The sequence below is a fragment of the Diceros bicornis genome, chromosome 18 (genome assembly GCF_020826845.1).
Source record: "Diceros bicornis minor isolate mBicDic1 chromosome 18, mDicBic1.mat.cur, whole genome shotgun sequence".
Lineage (NCBI taxonomy): Eukaryota > Metazoa > Chordata > Mammalia > Perissodactyla > Rhinocerotidae > Diceros > Diceros bicornis.
The window spans coordinates 53,593,543-53,613,588 of NC_080757.1; the positions used below are offsets into that span (position 1 = coordinate 53,593,543).

The window sequence follows — 20,046 nt, forward strand, 5'->3', positions numbered from 1 at the left end:
AGGATCCTCTGGACACAGTGATGGCGGCAGAGCCCCAAGAGCTCTGCCCCAAGAGCTGTGACAGGGGTTGGATGAAGTGTGGGGGCATGAAAATCCCCCAGGGAAGCTTGTTTAGCAGAGGCTTTGTGAGACTGAAAATACTATGGCCTGCTGCCCCAGCCCAAGCCCAGCTCGAGGGTCCTGTTGAGGGTTTATGTAACTCAGAGACAATCTGTCTGGTCCAGGGTAGGGAGGTGCCAGGTTGGAAAAGATTTTGCTCTACTTTCTTCAGAAGTGTTTCTAAAGATTAGCAGAAAGTGCTGGTGCAGAACAGAGGCACGTTGGAGTTGACATCTTGATGTCACGGGAGATGTGGCCCCACACGATAGAAAGCCTGGCCTGTGAGCGCAGTGCCTGGGGCAGCGCTGTCATAGGCTGGGCACAGACCTTCTGCAGTGTGTGCGGTTCCCTGTGCTGTGGGGGGACCTGGCCTCTGAATGCTCACGGGGTCAGCCCATCTGGACTCCCCAGCCCCCTGGATACTGCCTGACTCTGAAGTTCCTCGCGGCTGAAACAAAGCCAAGATCAAAATGGCTATGCCAAGTGACGAAGAGCCAAACTCTCCCGCCCAGCCCAGTGCTAGAAGAACAGCCCGCAAGGCATTATGGATCATAATTAGCCCTTGATTTTGGTGACATTTCTTACATTCTGAAGTCCCCTCCCATCTACTGTCTCATTTGATTTTCACAATAGGAATCATGTTAACGAATGACTGGAGATAGGGCGAGGAAGTGACTTGGGAGTCTCACAGGTGGGAATAAGAAGTTGAGAACAGGGAAAATTTCGACCTAGAACATGCCAGCCTACACACATGTTCGGGGCTTCATAGAGCGGACATGTCCCTTAACAGACAGCATTAGAATTTGGTGACTGGCAGTGACTACGCTTAACATGCAGGGGCCCCATGCCAGCTGGGGGAATAGATGGAAGGAGGTGATGGGCCCCGAAGAGGCAAGTTCAGTAACCAGGGAAGGGTGGAAAAGGGGCTATGAGAGAAATTAGTTCCTGACAACCAGGGTCAACAGACACAGGGTTGACCCTTATAAAGAGGTGATGCCATTGTCTTAGGGCATAAAAATTATATTTTGAGATTGCACCAGTCAGAAGGCAGTGGAATGAGCTAGACGCAGGGGTCAGAAACTAGTGGCCCCTGGGCCATGTCTTTGACCTGAATTATGCTTTTAAAATAATTATGGATTCAAGTATCTATAGACAGTGTATGTGCTATCTGTCTGAGGTTCACCTCTGTCCTCACCATTCCCACTGCCTCCACTCATTTTTGTTACTCTTTAGTCCCCTGAAGGCATCTGGGTTTGCTGCCCTTGGATGGAAAGCTCCACCCTGCTCTCCTTCAGCCTGGAGGTTGTAGTATTTGTGGTTTTGTGGGCACGAGTGGACCATGTGGAGCCTAAGGGATAAGCCCCCTTTGTGATCCCAAGGCTGTAACCTTATTCAGGCCCTATTTGATCCAAGGGAGGCAGAAGATAGGAAGCTTTTACAAGGCCTGGTGATTGTCTATCAAAGATGAGGGAAAACAAGGAGTCAAAGATGACAGTGAGTTTGGCTTGGTCAACTGGGTGCTAGGTGATGATGGGGAACACCAGAGGAGGGGCAGGTTCTGCATGACAGCGGATGGAGACAATAAGCTCAACTCTGGAAATGCTGAGCGGGAGGATCCTGTGAAACATCTAAGTGGAGATGTCTGGAAGATAGTGGGGCCCAGAGGAATAAGTTTGGGAGAAAAATCTAGGCAGAAGATCCACTTGGGCATCACCAGCAGATAGATGGAAAATAAAGTCCTGGGAATGGAGAGGGTTCCTCAAGGAGAGTGCATTAAGTGAGAAGAAAGGGTGCCCTAGAGACAGATCCTTGGGCAACATCAACATTTCAGAAAGGGCCATAGGACGAGAAGCCCAAAGAAGAACCTGCAAAGGAGCAGTCACAAAGAGGGAGAAACCAATAGAGGCCAGTGTCAAGAAAGAGCAAGGGAGGGCTTCAGAAAGGAGGGAGCAGTTGAGAGCATCAATTGCTGCCTTTGCTACATGTTTTTGTCTTTAGTCTTTATATAGTTAAAGAGTTTGGAGAACAGCATGCGATTATATCCATGTTGTGTTTTCAAAGTGGTTACCCATTGGATAGTTCACTTGAAACACTTGGTGTAAACCTGCTTCTTTGATGGAGTACCTCAGGTAGGAGCTTCACCTGACCTCCTCCCCACATCCACCAGTCTCAGCTCTGAGGGGGTGGGGGTGCTCATCCAGGTAACAAGCATTTCCAGAGAACCACTGGGTGCAGTGCCATGTTCTAGGGCACCAGGTGCTGGCTTACCTGGCACTCTCAAAGGTGGCGGATGCCGTCTTTTCTACAGCCCCAAATCCAACTCCAACAGCAAGACCCTCTGAAACAGACATAAGAAAGCATGAGGGGTTAGGAATCACTTTCCAATAAGGTTCATCGCCATCACTGTGTCAGGTAAGATTGCGTTAGGCTGCCAGTAACAGAAAATCCACATAACAGGAGCTTCAGCCAGGGATCAGCAGACGATGGCCCGGCCAAATCCAGCCCACTGCCTATATATAAACAGGGCCCACAAGCTAAGAACGATTTTTACATTTTTAAATAGTTTAAAAAAATCAAAGAAAGAATATTTCAAGACACATGAAAATTATATCATTTTAGTGTCCATAAATAAAGTTTTATTGGCACACAGCCCTGCTCATTTGTTGATGAATTATCTACGGCTGGTTTTGCGCTATGTCATTAGACATGAGTAATTGTGACAGAGACTGTATGGTTCGAAAATCTAAAATATTTACTATCTGGCCTTTATAGAAAGAGTTTGATGACCCTTGACCTTAACACATAGGGTTTTATTAGCTCATGCAACAAGAAGTCCAAAATCGATATGGTGGCCCAATGATGTCACTGCTGATGTTGACACAAATAATCCATAATCAACCTATAAATCAAAATTGGGGTGAGTTTATTACGAGCCAGATCAGAGGACTAGCCTGGGGCCTTCCTTTCCCCAGGAAGGAAGGGCACCAAAGAAGTACGGTGTATCAAGTGGTTATATACCGTCTTGGAATAAAGAGCATACATCACATATGATAGGAATGTCCCATTTACAATAGTCATGAGATTGCTTTGCTAGCACAGCAGATGGGTGAACACAGAGGGTCGGTGGTCACAAGGTGAGTGGTCACAAGGTGAGCACAGCAGGTCAGTAATTAATCCTTAGTTTAGGGAGAGATGCTTATACTTAAGGAAATGCTAGTATGGGGGAAGTTACAGCCCTATCTTGAAGGGCATCATTCTTGTCTTTGGGACATAGTAAGTATTTAAAGCAGATGTATATTGCATGCTCAACAGGCCACGTTAGACCCTTTTGGAAAAACAAAGTCAGGCCGAATTAGTTTTAAACCAAATGACTTCCTCGTATCCTCCAATATATCCTACTGCTTTTCATTTATCACCGACATTTGACAAGCCATCCTCAAATGGTAGAGACTGTTCCAGTCTACTCTGAGATGGGGTGGCTATAGCCTAGCTTGAAGCTTGGGGACAGACAAGATGATTCTCCAAGTCCTTTCCAGTGTGACTCATGAGCTTGCCAAGTTCACCAACACCCTGACTATGATCAAATGTGGAAGGACAATGCTGGTCTACAAGTATCTGATGGAACTGCCCCAGTGGCCTGGGACGAATAGGGTAGAAGCATAACGTTGAGACACTTTCTGACACCCATGGGGGAGTTCAACCTCAATCCAAATAGGAAACAGAATTACCAATACTGGTCAGAAATAAGACCAAGGGCTTTTGGGGCCAGGAGGAAATTTTGTTATGAAGAGGGAAGGGGGCAAAATCTGCTGAGTAAGAAAGAAGGGCTTGTCTTTCAGGATGCACTGTCTCTCTGAACCGCCCCTTTTTGTTTTTGTGCCCTGTTTAGTTGGAGTAAGCCAAGGACACTGGGATTATAACAATAACTCTGGGAGGAACCCAGGGACAAGAGGGCTGCTTAGGCTTGTCCCGTGTTAAGGGGAATGAGCTCACCCGTGATCTAGTCCAGTTCACCAAGAGACCACAATGGGGTTTGGAGCCCAAAGACCCTCTAAGGCATAAAGCGTTCCTTTCTGCCTCACTTTACCCTCTGCGCTTCAATCTCCTATGGGGACCTTATGGGGTGGCTGTGGCCACCAGAGGCTGCTGGCTGAGAATTTGAGATTCTGAAGCCCCACCAAATATCTTCCCATATTTCTCATAATGGCAAACCATGGGATACAGAATCCTAGGACTTTAGAGGTGGAGGAAACCCCAGAGATCACCTGGCATGACCCTTGGGCCACTGCCAGACTCAGAAGCCAGGAGTTTGGGAGTCTTTCCAAAACCAGACAGCAGCATTGAGGCTCCTGGGCCCAGCCTCCCAGCATACATGACACACCCCATAGTGGGCTGCAGAAAAGCCCCCAAAGCACTCCTAAGAGCTCTCAGGCTGAAGTGGCCTGCCAAGTCAACACTGTTGGAGCAACCAGACTTTGCAAAACCAAGGTTTTAAAATTTTATTTATTTTTATTTATTTTTAAGGCTCTTGATGTCAATTCTTAATAAAGGCTGAGTCTTCATTCATCAAGACTTTCCTCTAAGATGACTCTAGGTTCCAAATTAAGCCTTGTATTCAAGATCTTCGTCTCTCTGGTCTTTCTCTTGAGAAATGGGAAGGTGGAGGCCCTTTTTACGCTGGGCCCTGGGCCCGAAGCCGTATATATGAACTACAAGTGGGAATCCTCCCCTCCACTCTATGGCTCGGAGAGGAAAGCTGACGAGGGGCTGGTCTGAGAGCCCAGGTGGACTCTGATTCTGAGGTCCAGGCTCTTCGTTCTCCATGGCTGCTTGTTCTTTTCCTTCTCTTCCAGAAATTTCCTCCATGGTGGATACTACAGAAGCCACAACTCCAGGGAGGGGTTGGGATACAGGTTCAATATTTTCAGGTTTGCCTGATGCATCTGACAAGCTTCCAAAAGGGCTGGCGAGAAGGAGTGTTCTAGGTGGGGTGCTCGACACTGGTGGGAGCTGAACTTCAGGATGGGCTGCAGTGGATATGTCTGAGGGCTTCAGGCATCCTTTCCATCAGGGAGGAGGCAGCTTCTTTTCGTGCAGCCCCTGAATCTCAGGAGCTGCCCATGCCCATGAGAATAGGAAGTTGGAGGACATCTGAGATGCCTCCATCTGGCCAGTCCAGTGTTTACATACCTGCTGCTCTCAACTGTTTTGTTTGGTGCCAACAGGGCTGAGACCACAACCACTCCCATGGGTAACTGTGGGTCTTGAGGGCAGAGATCTTCAAGATACCCCTGGCCCACTGGGGATACGTGTTAAAAGCCAGGGAGGGACCAAGGGGTGTTTCCTGACACCAGAGGGGCAAACCCTTCCCCTTTGAAAAAATTTGCTTTTCTAAACCATAAACAACAGCTGGTCAGCTCTTTTGTTAAAGATTTTACTCTAATTAGTCATTTTAATATAAACGATACTGCTGCCCAGAGCAATAGGACCTAGAAAAATTAACAAACTAACCCTTTCTAGTTATTTAGCATGCAGCCCCGGCACCCTCACTTACATAATTGCTCCCAGCAGCTCTGGGGGTGGGCAAGGGGGGTTCCCAGTTAACACAGGAGAGAAAGGGCCTGTCCCAAGCAACTCAGTGTCCACGGGCAGAACTAGGCTTTGACCCTCAGTCCTCTACACAGCCCCTCCCCACCCCCCAACCTCAGTTTGCTGACCTGGGCTTGTGGCTTTCTCCCAGGTGTGGGCAGTGAGAGCCGGCATCTCAACCTCTGTATCCCGAAGAGCTCCACAAAGGGAATATATTGTCTCTCCACCACCCTGTACCTTGGCCATGCCAACAGCAGGGGGAACATTCTGGGATGGTTCCTTCCTCCCTGCTCTCCTATGACCCTGGGGGAGGGAACCACAACCCCCTGCCCCATGCTGCCCTGCCCTTTCTCCACGATTTAGAAAGGGAAGAGGAAGCAGAGGTAATGGGGGAAGAGAATGCAATTGTTAGCGTGTCTGAGGGTGGAATAACACCTGAGAGCTAAACTAACAAGAAACCAAGACAAATTACACACACGGAAAAAACATAAAAGAATTAAGGCAGACACTGAAGATCAACAGATGGTAGAAAGACCCTGCTGAGTGGAAAAGGAGCAGAGGAAAAACGCCACTGGAGCACACAACCCCAGGTGTTCCACGCAAAGTGCAAATTAGGAAGGCAATTAAGACAAGAATCCAAAGTACCTGAATATTATGAGTAAGCCATTGTCTCTTTCACAGCTACTGCCATTCACTCAGGAGCAAAGAGAAGGAAAACAAACCACTAAACCTGGCGCTGTGAGTCCCCGGATGCAGGGGGAGAGGGGTCTTGAAGACAAACTTGAGAATATGCTCTCAAGCTGAGTCAGCCCTCGCCAGTCTTCTCCTGGGGTTGGAAGGTGGGTGTGTCTGCCTCTCTCCATCTCCCTGGCCCTCCTGTATCTCCATCTCTCCCCTGGGGAAAAGAACAACAAAAAGGAGCTCTTTCTTGAGACAGACCCGGCTCAAATCCTGGTGTTTTATCTAAGGTTCTTATAAAAATGAAGGAAGGATAACAATGCGCTGCTCACAGGACGGTTGTATCAAATGAATTGTACATGATGTGCTCAGAACAGGGTCTCTGACTACTGACATTTGCGGTAACAGGCTGGCCTGCACCCTGTAAGACGCTGAGTGGCATCCCTGGTCTTTATCCATCAGATGCTGGAATACTCCCTCTCCCCAAGTTGTGCCAATCCAAACCATCTCCAGACACTGCCTAATGTCCCCTGGGGGAAAAATCCTCCCAGGTTGAGCAGCACTAACCTCCCATCAAAGAAGGAGATTTGAACACAATTTTTAAACTATTCTAGAACCCTCCTGGAGTTTAACTGGTTGGCAGGAAAGTGAACAGTTAAAAACTAGTGTCTTAGTCCATTCAGGCTGCTATAACAAAATATCAAAAACTGGGTGGCTTATAAACAACAGATATTTATTTCTTGTAGTTCTGGAGGCTAGAAGTCCAAGATCAAGATGCCAGCAGATTTGGTGTCTGGTGAGAGCCCACTTCCTGGTTCACAGGTGGTGCCTTCTCGCTGCGTCCTCACATGGTAGAAGGGGCTACGGCGCTTTCTTGGGCCTCTGTTATAAGGAACCCACCCTTATAGGTCATGAAGGCTCCATCCTCATGACCTTAGCACCTCCCAAAGGCCCCACCTCCTGATACCATCACCTTGGGGGTTAGGGTTTCCACATATGAATTTGCGGGGGGACACAAACATTCAGATCATAGCAACTAGTATTTCCGTTTTCAATTGTAGTTTTAAGGGCATGGGGTGGAGTTCACAGGTCTTTTGTAGGAGACCTCACCAGTCTCCCAAATAGCGGCATCTATGTGATTTCAGGTCTGCCCGACATTCACGAGCATCAGGTTCCCTGGTGTATGGGAAAGAATGCCTGTATGGGGTAGAGAGAAATGCAGTTTTCTTGCTTCAGCTTAAACCACTGCTGGGGTGGAAACAGTGCACTCAGAGCTGCTGTGGGGACACCCATCCTCTTTCTGGTTATGCTCCTCTGGATATGCACCCGGCTGTCAGATGATCTCAGCAAGAGTGGGGCTTTGGAAGGAGACCGTGGTTGTCCCGGGGTGGTTTGGACCAGGGTTCAAGCCTGTGGGGTCTCATTTCCCTCGTTCTGGATGCTACATCTCTCTCATCCCAGCTCATGATCATAGTCCTCCCGGGTGCCCTTCACACTGGGGGCTCCTGTTGGGGTCCCAGCGAACAGAAACCTCAGCCTTTCACCTGCCGTGTGCTGCCATGAAGCCACAGTTCTCCATCTTGTGTCTGTGCTGCCAATTCTCTGCAGCTCAGGGGGGTTATGTGGGTGCCACGGAATCTCCTTGTTACAGTCCAGAAAATGTCAACACAAAGGCCATGCAGGAAATGAGGGGTGACATCATGGCTTCTTCTCCTTGATTTAAAAAATATTACCATTAAGACAGCAGCTAACATCCTGTGGGGGGTCAATATACATTAAACATGGCTACCACCACCACCAGATCCCAAAGGTGAAGAAATAATGTGAAATAGGATGGCTTATTTGCTCCCATCTCCACCGAGGATGGAACACGAGAAAAATGACTCAAATTACAGCCAGAGGGATTTAAGCAAGGGAAAAAAATTATCTTGAGGGAGGAAGATTTTGAAAGATATGAGTAACTCATTGAAGGAAGGTCGAAAGTATCTCTCCCTGGGTGGAGATCCGTCTTTGAAGGAGGTGAGCTATTCCCCAGTCAGGGATGACTGTGATGGAGAGAGGAGGGGTTGAGAGGAATGAAAAGTACCAGCTCTTCTGGCCAGATGATGCTTTAACATTCAATATGGACTCAGCTCTAGGAGCAAGTCTAAACATCCACTTTACATGTTCCCAGGTCCTAATAGGTCACCACTGAAAAAGAGAGAAATAACCATCTTGGAGCATCTGCTGCTGGAGGGGACAGTGGGGGCCAAGGGGGCCATGAGGGCCGTGAGGAAGGGGGGACACCTACCCCAGCAGCATTAGGAGCCTCCAAGGGTGCTGGGCAAGCTTAGCTCTGATCCCTCCTCTGCTCCTGCCCATCTGGGCACTGTCTCTGAGCTGGGAGAGGGAAACATGCTGGGTGAGGAGCAATGTCACATCGTAGTAGAGTATAGGCTTCCTGGCCTTCAGCCGTTGGAAGAGTCAACCTCTCTGGCTTAGACACACCATAGGGCAGGCCTGATGTCTTCATCTCCACTCTGATCCCACGCCTTGGCTGAGCCTTCTGGAGCCTGGCCCACAATATGCTGATTCCCTGGCCTGGCCTCTCTTTGGCCGCAGATGTCTAGCGGGAAGAGAAACCAGGAAGGAGGGTACTCTGATCATATTACACGTTTATTAAATAAAATGTTGGTGGAACCCACCAGGTATTGCCACAGAATCCCTGTGGATTCTGGCAAAGGCTCTATAGAGGATGGAAATTATCAACTTACTGTTATTTTTTTGAAAAAGTGGTTCGACATACTTTTCTAGTATAGATTACTAAATGCTGTCATTCACATGGGGTAAAGTGCTGGGAAAGATGAAAAATAGAAGTGTTCCAGAAGAGCTGAATTTAACTCAAATTCTTATCAATATCAATGAAGTCATGTTTTAGAGTTTATTCAGAGATGCTGATAATTGAAGACACTCCAACACGAATCCCCTCCTAATTAAAATAACCACTTTCTAATTAATGTTTGCAAGTGTGCTTTTGGCATATTCTATTGTCTCGAGTTGGGACCCGCTTACACAAGGATGGGCCCAGAAAACTGCTCTCCTCCAGTCACTGCTGCCTCCTTAGAACTGAGCCCAGCTCCAGCAGACAGCAGAGAAGAGGCATCTCCTCGTTGGGGTGAAGGAGGACAGACACACATAGCCACAGCTTTAAACAGCAAGTGAAGGCATCTTGTTAAACACCCACATCCAAGAGTCAATTTCAATTTGCTTTAGTTTTCAACAACCAAAGATCAGATCCCTGTGTTCCCAGAGAAAAAGGGAGAGGATGCCTTTGCTGGTACAGAAAATGCTGAGCTGTTCCCACCAACAATACCTGCTTCATGCCCAGACGCCCGCCTCTAGCCAGCTCCCCCTCTCCACACTCCACTCTTGCCACACCTGGTTTTGTCCTCCATCTAAAGGATTAACTTGCAGGCCCAAGGACAGATCAGGTGTGGTAGAGGGGCCAGACAGGCACTGTGGTCTGCTCTCCAGGCCTCTGTCCAATCACCTGGCCACTGAGCTTGCAGGGAAGCGTCTGGTTGCTCAGACCTGACAAATCCACAGTATTTAAGCCGACAAGGTTATGTTCTGGGAAGCTTGTAAGTTACCAAGGAATCTCTTTGGTGGTTTAGGAAGCACTGAAAGCCTAAGAAGCTCTGCAAACATGAAGAGGCAGGATGATGGGAGGACATCAGGCAGTCAAGAGTGCGGCCTGCATGGTACTGTTCTTCCCAAAACAAGCATATCCTGTGCTACGTGCACTCATCTGAAGCTGGGGCTGCAGATGGAGGCTCTGCTAAGCGCTGCCCCAACCCCGTCAGTGGGGAGCCCCCAGCACCACACTGCGCCCTGAAGGTTCCCACCCACCCATCACAGGGCTCTCTCTGCCTGATCCTCGTTTGGGAAAACTGCTCTGAGGTGGGAGAGAATTCCAGAAGGGAGAGGGGAAAGTGTGGCCAAAAGCCACTCCCATGGCTTCATCCCCATTTCAGAGTTTCACAAACCACTGGAAGGAAGTTGTAGCAGGAATTCAGCGAGAGACCCCTCCTAGCTGGAAATGCCTGCAGCTGAGAGCACACACACATACAGATAGCTCACAGCCCAGCTACTCACCTGCTTCATGGAAAGGGCGCTCTTCTCCACAAAAAGACCGGGGACGCCTGGGGCCAGGCAAAGCCAGGGAGCCGGGGAGCTGGCTGTTCCCCTGCAGTACATCCTGCATTCCTTGGGAATCGACAGAGTTGCACTGGGAATGATCCTGCCCAGAGGGTCTTGCGGCCCTTGGGAGGTGGGCGGCCGCTGCCTCCTGCTCTTCCTCCGCTGATCCCACAGGAGGAGGCACTGCAGTCTGGGTCCCAGGTCGGGCGGGACTGCCCTGCTAAAAGGAAAGGCAGCCTGGGGCCGGCTGCCTTGGAATCACACCTGCACTGCCCATTGGTGCACCTGGCTGCACTCTGCCCTGGAAGCTGCATATGGGGTATAACTAACTCTTAGGCATGCTTGAATGGGGGAGACCTTTGGAGGTGTGGGGGGACTTATTCATATTTTTGTAATTCACCTGGACTTGAGGGTCAAAAGAAATTGAGAGGAAAGGATTTTTTAACCCCCTTGGACGACTTTTGAACAAAATTAGACTCTGATAGTTCTTTTAGAATGATGAATAACCTAAGACACAGGTTCATTTATCATGCCCCCTACCTTACTCCCACCAAAGGACTTCTAAAAACCAGGCAAGAAAAAGATTTTGATGTCTCAGGTCACTGTTATATTTTCCTGCACTGATCGCAGGTAGTACAGTACAATGCATGTATCTAAGGTGGGGACATATTTTTCCTATAGGGAGCAATGGCATTTCCCAGGAAGGTTAACAGAAGAAAATAACTGCCTGCCTTCTACATCCCAGTTCAGTGATTGCCAGGTGCTAGGTGGTGGCCTGCAGGCTCCTCAGGGTGGGCCCTATGTGGTCACGGCCGTGATGTGTGAACCTGTCCTCCCGGCCATGGCTGACTGAGCACCTGGCCCTGTGGGCCCAATCAGAGCTGGGAGTTTTTAGCTGAGCAAGGAAAGAAGAGGGCCAGGCAGCCACAGGATGGGAAGGTCAGGAGCTGTCATTATCCTGACTCTATATCTCTCAGAAGAAGCTAGCGTATAAAAGGGAATGTAGCAGGTGTGCTGAGAGAAGCACTGACATAAAGAAAACCGGGCCCTGGAAGTGTTTGTGTCTCTGTTTCATTTATCCCTGAAGCCTGATTCCCAGCTGCATCTCTGTCCTTCCTGTGGGTATGTGAGATGTGTCAACATCCTTTCATCCCTCAATACCCTACGTTTTTCCTAAATCCTTTGAGTTCTCGCTCTGCAGTTTGCAACCAAAAGACTCAATAATTCAGCGAAGCTCTGTCCTAGGCACTGCCCCAGGCACGTGTTCATTATCTAACTTAATCCTGTCCAAATCTCGCAAAACTGATATTGTTATTTGTACTTTCCAGAGAGGTAAACTGGGGTTCAAAACGGTCAAGCAATATGCCCAAAGCCACAGAGCTCGTAAGACGTTCAGCCCACGCGACCCTTCCATTTCACAGCACGTCACCCTCACTCCTTTGTTTAGTTGATCTCATGCCTCCTCTCTTGCTTAGGGCCCAAAGGACTGGGAACGGAGTCAACGCCAGCAAGAAGATCCATTCAGGCACCATCGCTCTGTAAATATTTGTTGAATAACCATTAAGTGCTGGGAACTGTATAGGATACCAAGACATGTAAGACATGGTTCCCATCTTTAAGTGGTTCACAATCTAGAATATTCCATTAAAGACATAAAATTAGAAACTCATTTCTCTGCTCAAAACATTTAGAAAGAGGGATCTTAAGAATACTGAAGTATCAGAAAAGCTGGAGTTTGGGGACAGAAGGGAGGTGGGGAGACTGGCTGGGAGGAGGTTGCTGTCTGTAGGCGTGGCGTGAGGGTCAGTTCAGAGAGGGGGAGCAGCCTCAGACCATTGGCAGGTACCGCTGAGACTTGCTGAGCCCATAGGTACGAGGGGAAACTGCAGGAGGGGCAAAAGGGATGTCAACATGAAGTCTGAGAAACGGGTATAACGGCATTAACTCACAGGGGAGGCTTGAAAAAGGAACGGACTGCGCAATAAAGGATAAACATGGTTTTTGATTTGTTCAGTTTAAAGTGACAAGACATTTCATGTCTATGAGACAGCACGACTCCTAGCCTGACTCCTAACTAGCCTGTTAAAGATGTGGAAACTGGTCTCTATACCCTGGACTGTGCTCTCTGCCCCTTTCCTTTACTGCCTTCCAGAATCCCCTCTGTTCAAATCCTCACTAGCACTCTTACTACCTCAACTGCTATCATCTGCATGTATTTGAAGACCATTTCTCAGTTTTACTTTTTCTAAGACTCTAGATACATAAAAACACTTCATTTTACATTCTTACTTGGAAACTGAAAAAAATGGTTAATTTAAATTACACCACTTGCTACTTTTTAATCAAAGCAATATACCTACATGTGGAAGAAAAAGTTCAAAATGTTCAAAAAAGTCTAAAGTAACACATTTCCTTATGTGTATTCCCCCATCCCTAGTTCCAATCCTAAGAGGTAAAATATTTTTTAACAGTTCTGACTTTTAGTTCTCTGATGGGTACCACTATAACTTTCAATAACATATTAATCCCTTTGTTGTTTAATTTATCATAGTCTAGAGTTACATAGTCTGTTGACAGTACCAGTTTCTTACTTCTCAGCCTTACTCGGTTGAGTCTTCCTTATAAATGTTGAGAAATAGAGTCTACGTTCTTCCTACCTCTGCTTTCTTTCCACCTTTACTCTACCAAAGTTATAGCACTTGATACTGTTCTATAGATATATTTCATCTACGTTTTTTTCTTAGGCTAATTCAAAAAAATGCAATTCAAATAAAAGGTGAATTTACAATATTGAGATGATAACATATCATTCTCTACATAGTCAGAGACTACATATATTCTATATGAGGAGAAGGAAAAACAGTCTTAAGGCTTTAAACTCTTCCTCTTTGAAGAAGATGGTCCCAAGAATCAAGGCCCAATGGATTCTTTCTTGATTCTTTCTGATATTCTTCCCATCTTCTAGGTCTTAATTAGATCCCACTTTTCTTTCTTTCTTTTTTACATTGTTACTTTTAATTGTGGTAAATACATATAAAGTTTACCATCCTAACCATTTTTAAGTGTACAGTTCAGTGGCATTAAGTACATTCACACTGTTGTGCAACCATCACCACTGTCCATCTCCAGAACTCTTTTCTTCTTGCAAAACTGAAACTCTGGCCCCATTAAGCAGTAACTCTCCATCCCCCTCCCCTCAGCCTCTGTCAACCATCATTCCACCTCCGTCTCTATGAATTCGACTAAGTACCTCATAAAACAGGAACCACACAGCATTTATAATGCCACCTTTCTTACATGTCATGTTTCCCCTTTCTTGTTTTCCTCTTCATTTTGTTAGAGGGTCTCCTTGAGCTCATGAGATGAGTAGGTGATAAACTTCTGAGTCCTTGCATATGTAAAAATCATTTTCATTTTGTTCTGTGACTTAATACAGTCAGGTGTCGCCTAACGATGGGGATACATTCTGAGAAATGCGTTGTTAGGCGATTTCGTCGTTGTGCAAACATCATAGAGCGTACTTACACAACCCTGGACAGTACAGCCTACTACACACCTAGGGCTATATGGTACTAATCTTATGGGACCACCATGGTATATGCAGTCTGTCATTGACTAAAACATAATGTGGTACATGACTGTAGTCTGGCCTGATAGAAAATCCTAGGTCAAAAATGACCTCTCCTCAGTATCTTGAGGGCACCATTCCACTATCTTCTAGTATCCAGTGTTGCTGCTGAGGAGTCTGATGCTAATTTGATTCTCAGTTCCTTGTAGTTAAGCTGATTTTTCTCTCTGGAAGCTCTTAAAACTTTTCATCTTTGTTTTTGGAGGTTTGAAATCTCACCAAGATCCATCTGAGTGGGAGCTCTTTGTTCATTCACACCACTCCGCATTAGGAGCTGCAAGGTTGTGTTTTTTTTCAGCTTAGGAAAAATGTCCCCACATGTCTGTACTCACATTTTACATCTTTGACTTTGTTTCTATGAACTGGAGGACTGTTTTCTACTTTACCTCCCAGATGACCAGCATGGCCTTTCAGCCAAAACATTCTTATTAGTTTATCCACTTAACTTGAAAAAATTTTGTTTGGCAATTATAGTCTTAATTTTGAGGAACTCTCTCTTATTTCCCGATTGTTCCTTTTTCATTATAGTCAGTTCTTGCTTTATGAGTACAATAAACATCCTCTTGAATCAGCTAAAATATTACTTAGAATTTTTACAAGCTTCTCTTTTGTCTCCTGGGTTATCTGTTTTCTCCAGCGTAGGTTGTCCTATTTATTTTGGTTCTTCTTTCCCATCCTCTGGGCTTTCCTCAAATATCTGGTGATCCTTAGCTTGGGAGCACATTCACAGATGCAGAAGTAGGTTGATTAGGAAGCTAGAGAGGGCTTCCTCTGCGGTTATACAAATCTGTTTCCCCAACAGGCCTCCCTGACAAATCTAAAATTTCATTTCATGAGGTTATTGCTTCGACTTGGCAGTCGGGGCAGAGAAGATGCGGGAGGATCAAGGAAGAGAAGAGGAGCGTATAGGAATAACTTTAAGTGCCTTCGACTTTTAGATTACAACACCTCTACAGTGTTGAAAATGATTTAATAACGTTCTTCACACAGCTACTTCCTAAGCAGAAACACGAGGAGTGATGGGCCCCAGCCAGGTAACATCTGCCAGGAAAATGATGTAGGAGACACAGAGCCTCTCTAGGGAACAGATCAGCTCTCACACATGAGGGGTGGCAATGGTGTGCAAAGAAGGCAGTGTGTGTAGGTGTGAACTCACAGACACACAGGGATGCAGCAGTGGTATGAGCGAAAGGAAGCATCAGGTGTGAGCTCACACACACAGGAATGCAGCAATGGTGTGAGGGGAAGGGACCATGTGCAGGTGTGACTGTGCATGCACACATGCACACACAAATTCACACATGTGTGGATGGAAACAGACTGGAAAGGTAGCCCAAATACATGGAAACAAATGCCTAAATCAGCTGTGTAAATGCTAAAACACTAGAGCACCCTTTCACAAGGCCTGCCTTCTTGAATCCTCATAACACTCTAACAGTCAGGCAGGGCCAGTCTGCCATATAGAAACTCAGCGCTGGTCTCTCTGATTAGGAATGTCAAGCTCAGGACACAAACAGGGACCCAGAGCGAGGAGAAAGAACCAGTGTGGGGGGCTGGTTTCAAATAGCTGCTGAGGTCACAGATGAGAAACGGGAAAAGGTCTATGAACTTGTCTGGAAATCAGTTAAAGGAAACCTTTGCAAGTAAAGTGTTAATAAGGAGACAGATGAGGGCCTGGCCTCGTGGCCAGGTGGTTAAAGTTTCCCGTGCTCTGATTCAGCAGCCCGGGTTTGCGGGTTCGGATTCCGGCACGGACCTACTCCACTCATCAGCCATGCTGTGGTGGCAACCCACATACAAAATAGAGGAAGACTGGCACAGATGTTAGCTCAGGGCTAATCTTCCTCAGGCAAAAAAAGAGGAGGATTGGCAAGGGATGTTAGCTCAGGACGAATTGTCATAAATAAATAAATAAATAAATAAAAATAAAGAGACAGATGAAAGCAGATTGCAAAGGGATGAAGAAGCACAAGGAAGTCAGGAAGTGGAGGTGGTGGGCAGCAGAGGGAGGCAGATGGGCAGAGAAGCTAGAAGGAAAGTTAGGACTAAACCAACCAGGATAAAGCAATGGTATTTTTAAAACTAGCAAACAAAAGCAGGAAAAGCCAGTGAGCAGAGGAGTTGGGAGAATGGCCCTGGATCTCATTATGCACCTGCAACAAATCACTGACAGCTGGTTGAACAAGGTACCACCCAGCAAAGGAGCAGCAACAATGATCTCATAAATCACGGCAAAACACTTGGCACATTTAAGGTCCGGCATAAATGCCAAATATTAATAAAATATGCAACTCAGCCAGCGAGGCGCTCAAAGCCCAGAGGCCTTCTTTTAATTAATGTCAGATTTGATCCAAGACACTCCCACGACAGATCGGCAGGCGCTCGGAAAATCCTCCCCTGAGCAGCTACATTAGCAGGTCCCGCACACAGGCTGTCCTCTCTTGGTCCCACCACAGAGAATCTGCTCTCGTGCCTGGAATGTGCAATCCTGTGTTTCTGATGAGGGAGATGCAGAACAGACAGGGGCTCTCTCCGGACAGTAGGGAGCTCAGAGTTAGCTGACAGAGAAGTGGGATATGGCAGATGCAGGTGACGATGTGGTGATCCCAGTGTGGGTCAGCGTCCTAAAAAGGAGGTTAAGATTTACAAGCGCTTCCCAGCCCAGAGCGGCCGGACGAAACTAAACTCGCATGCGTAAAAAGAGGTAAGACCCGATTCAAGGGAAGACAGGAATCACATGACCAAAGAAATTGTTAGTAATCCTCCATAAAAAATCAAGAACAGACACCTAGTGGTAAGGCTAGCCAGGGTCAACGACAAAGAAACAATATTAAGGGCAGCTAGACAAAAACAAAAAATAACGTACAAAGGAACTCCCATCAGGCTCTCAGCGGATTTCTCAACAGAAACTTTTCAGGCTAGAAGAGACTGGAATGATATATTCAAAATACTAAAAGACAAAAACTTTCAGCCAAGAATACTCTATCCAGCAAAAATATCCTTCAAATATGATGGAGAAATAGTAACTCTCCCAGATAAACAAAAGCTAAGGGAGTTCATGGCCACGAGACCGCCACTACAAGAAATACTCAAGAAGGCCCTCAGGCCTGAAAACAAGAAGAGAAAGGGAACACAAAGCTTGGAGTAAGGAGAAAAGTAGGTAGACAAAATCAGAGAAATAGTAGATCTTTACCGGAATAGGTTAGCAACCACTTAAATACTAAACTCAAAGATCAAAGGAAGAAATTCACCAAAAATAAATTTAACCTCATCACTGTAAACACACAGCCACAACACAAGATAGAATAAGGTATAACAAGAGCAACTTAGAAGGGGAAGAGGAAAGTGACTAAATTGACTTAGTATAAGGAAATAGGAGGCTATCAGATAATGGACTATCTCATACAGAAGATTTTTCGCCCAAACCTCAAGGTAACCACTAAACAAATAATCAAATTAAAACCACATATGATAAACAAAGAGAAAACTAGAAGAATCATAATACAGAACAACCAAACTGAATTGGCAGTCCAAAACAAATGGGACAAGAAACAAAGGAAATGCAAAAGAACCAGAAAATAAGTGACAAAACAGCAACATTCAACCCTCATATTTCAATAATTACCCTAAATGTAAATGGATTGAACTCTCCAATCAAAAGATACAGAGTGGCAGGATGGATTAAAAAGCAAGACCCAACAATATGCTGCCTTCAGGAAACACATCTTAGCACTAAAGACAAGCACAGGCTCAGAGTGAAAGGATGGAAGACAATACTCCAAGCTAATGGCAAACAAAAGAAAGCAGGTGTTGCCATACTCATATCAGACAAAGTAGACTTCAAGATAAAACAGGTTAAGAAAGACAAAGAAGGGAAATATATAATGATAAAAGGGACACTCCATCAAGAAGACATATCACTTATAAATATATATGCACCCAACATAGGAGCACCAATGTACATAAAACAACTATTAACAAACCTAAAAGGAGAAGTCAACAACAACACAATAATAGTAGGGGATCTTAACACCCCACTTACAGCAATGGATAGATCATCCAGACAAAAAGTTAATAAAGAAATATTAGACTTAAATGAAAAACTGGACGAGATGGACCTAGTAGACATATACAGAGCACTCCACCCAAAAACAGCTGACTACACATTCTTCTCAAGCGCGCATGGAACATTCTCTAGGATAGACCATATGTTGGGAAACAAAGCAAGCCTCAATAAATTTAAGAAGATTGAAATCATAACAAGCATCTTTTCAGACCATAAGGCTATGAAACTGGAAATGAACCAGGAAAAAAAAACTGGGAAAGTGACAAAAATGTGGAGATTAAACAACATGCTACTGAACAACCAATGGATCATTGATGAAATTAAAGGAGAAATCAAAAACTATCTGGAAACAAACGAAAATGATAACATGCCATATCAAACCATATGGGACGCAGCAAAAGCAGTCCTGAGAGGGAAACTCATAGCGATACAAGCCCACCTTAACAAACAAGAAAAAGCCCTAATAGGCAACCTTAAATTACACCTAACAGAACTAGAAAAAGAAGAACAAACAAAGCCCAAAGCCAGCAGAAGGAGAGAAATAATAAAAATCAGAGCAGAAATAAATGATATTGAGACCAAAAAAAAACAGTAGAAAGGATTAATGAAACAAAGAGTTGGTTCTTCGAGAAGATAAACAAAATAGACAAACCCTTAGCCAGGCTAACTAAGAAAAAAAGAGAAAAGGCTCAAGTAAATAAAATTAGAAATGAAAGAGGAGAAATTACAACGGATACCATGGAAATACAGAGGATTATAAGAGAATACTATGAGAAATTATATGCCAACAAATTGGACAATCTAGAAGAAATGGATAAATTCTTAGACTTATACAACCTCCCAAAATTGAACCAAGAAGAAATGGAGAATCTGAATAGACCAATCACAAGTAAAGAGATTGAAATAGTAATCAAAAACCTCCCAAAAAATAAAAGTCCAGGACCAGATGGCTTCTCCAGTGAATTTTACCAAACATTCAAAGAAGATTTAATACCCATCCTCCTCAAACTATTCCAAAAAATAGAGGAAGATGGAACACTTCCTGAATCATTCTATGAGGCCAACATCACCCTGATACCAAAACCAGACAAAGACAATACAAAGAAAGAAAATTACAGGCCAATATCGCTGATGAACATTGATGCAAAAATCCTCAACAAAATATTGGCAAACCGAATACAACAATATATTAAAAAGATCATACACCATGATCAAGTGGGATTTATACCAGAGACGCAGGGATGGTTCAACATCCGCAAATCAATCAACGTGATACATCACATCAACAAAACAAAGAATAAAAACCACATGATCGTCTCAATAGACGCAGAGAAGGCATTTGACAAGATACAACATCCATTTATGATAAAAACTCTCAATAAAATGGGAATAGAAGGAAAGTACCTCAACATAATAAAGGCCATATATGACAAACCCACAGCTAACATCATACTCAACGGGGAAAGACTGAAAGCCATTCCTCTGAGAACAGGAACGAGGCAGGGCTGCCCACTCTCACCACTCCTGTTCAACATAGTACTGGAGGTTTTGGCCAGAGCAATTAGGCAAGAAAAAGGAATAAAAGGAATCCAAATAGGTAACGAAGAAGTGAAACTCTCACTATTTGCAGATGACATGATTGTATATATAGAAAACCCTAAAGAATCTGTTGGAAAACTGTTAGAAACAATCAACAACTACAGCAAAGTTGCAGGGTACAAAATCAATCTACAAAAATCAGTTGCATTTCTATATGCTAATAATGAACTAACAGAAAGAGAGCTCAAAAAGATAATACCATTTACAA

The 20,046-nt window shown here is 45.3% G+C and overlaps 1 protein-coding gene across 9 annotated transcripts in view; it reads right to left on the bottom strand.

Moving 5' to 3' along the window:
* The window catches only part of SLC39A11 (solute carrier family 39 member 11), a 378,940-nt gene that overhangs the window by 63,858 nt on the left and 295,036 nt on the right, over positions 1-20,046 (bottom strand). For 5 of the 9 annotated variants that reach the window (XM_058561457.1, XM_058561455.1, XM_058561454.1 and 2 more), the window contains 2 exons: positions 6,419-6,583; positions 2,368-2,437 (listed from right to left, as the gene is read on the bottom strand). In XM_058561457.1, the coding sequence (XP_058417440.1) occupies positions 2,368-2,437; positions 6,419-6,583 (235 nt within the window). The remainder of the gene's footprint in view (positions 1-2,367; positions 2,438-6,418; positions 6,584-20,046) is intronic. The other 4 variants (XM_058561464.1, XM_058561461.1, XM_058561463.1 and 1 more) reach the window with 1 other exon arrangement.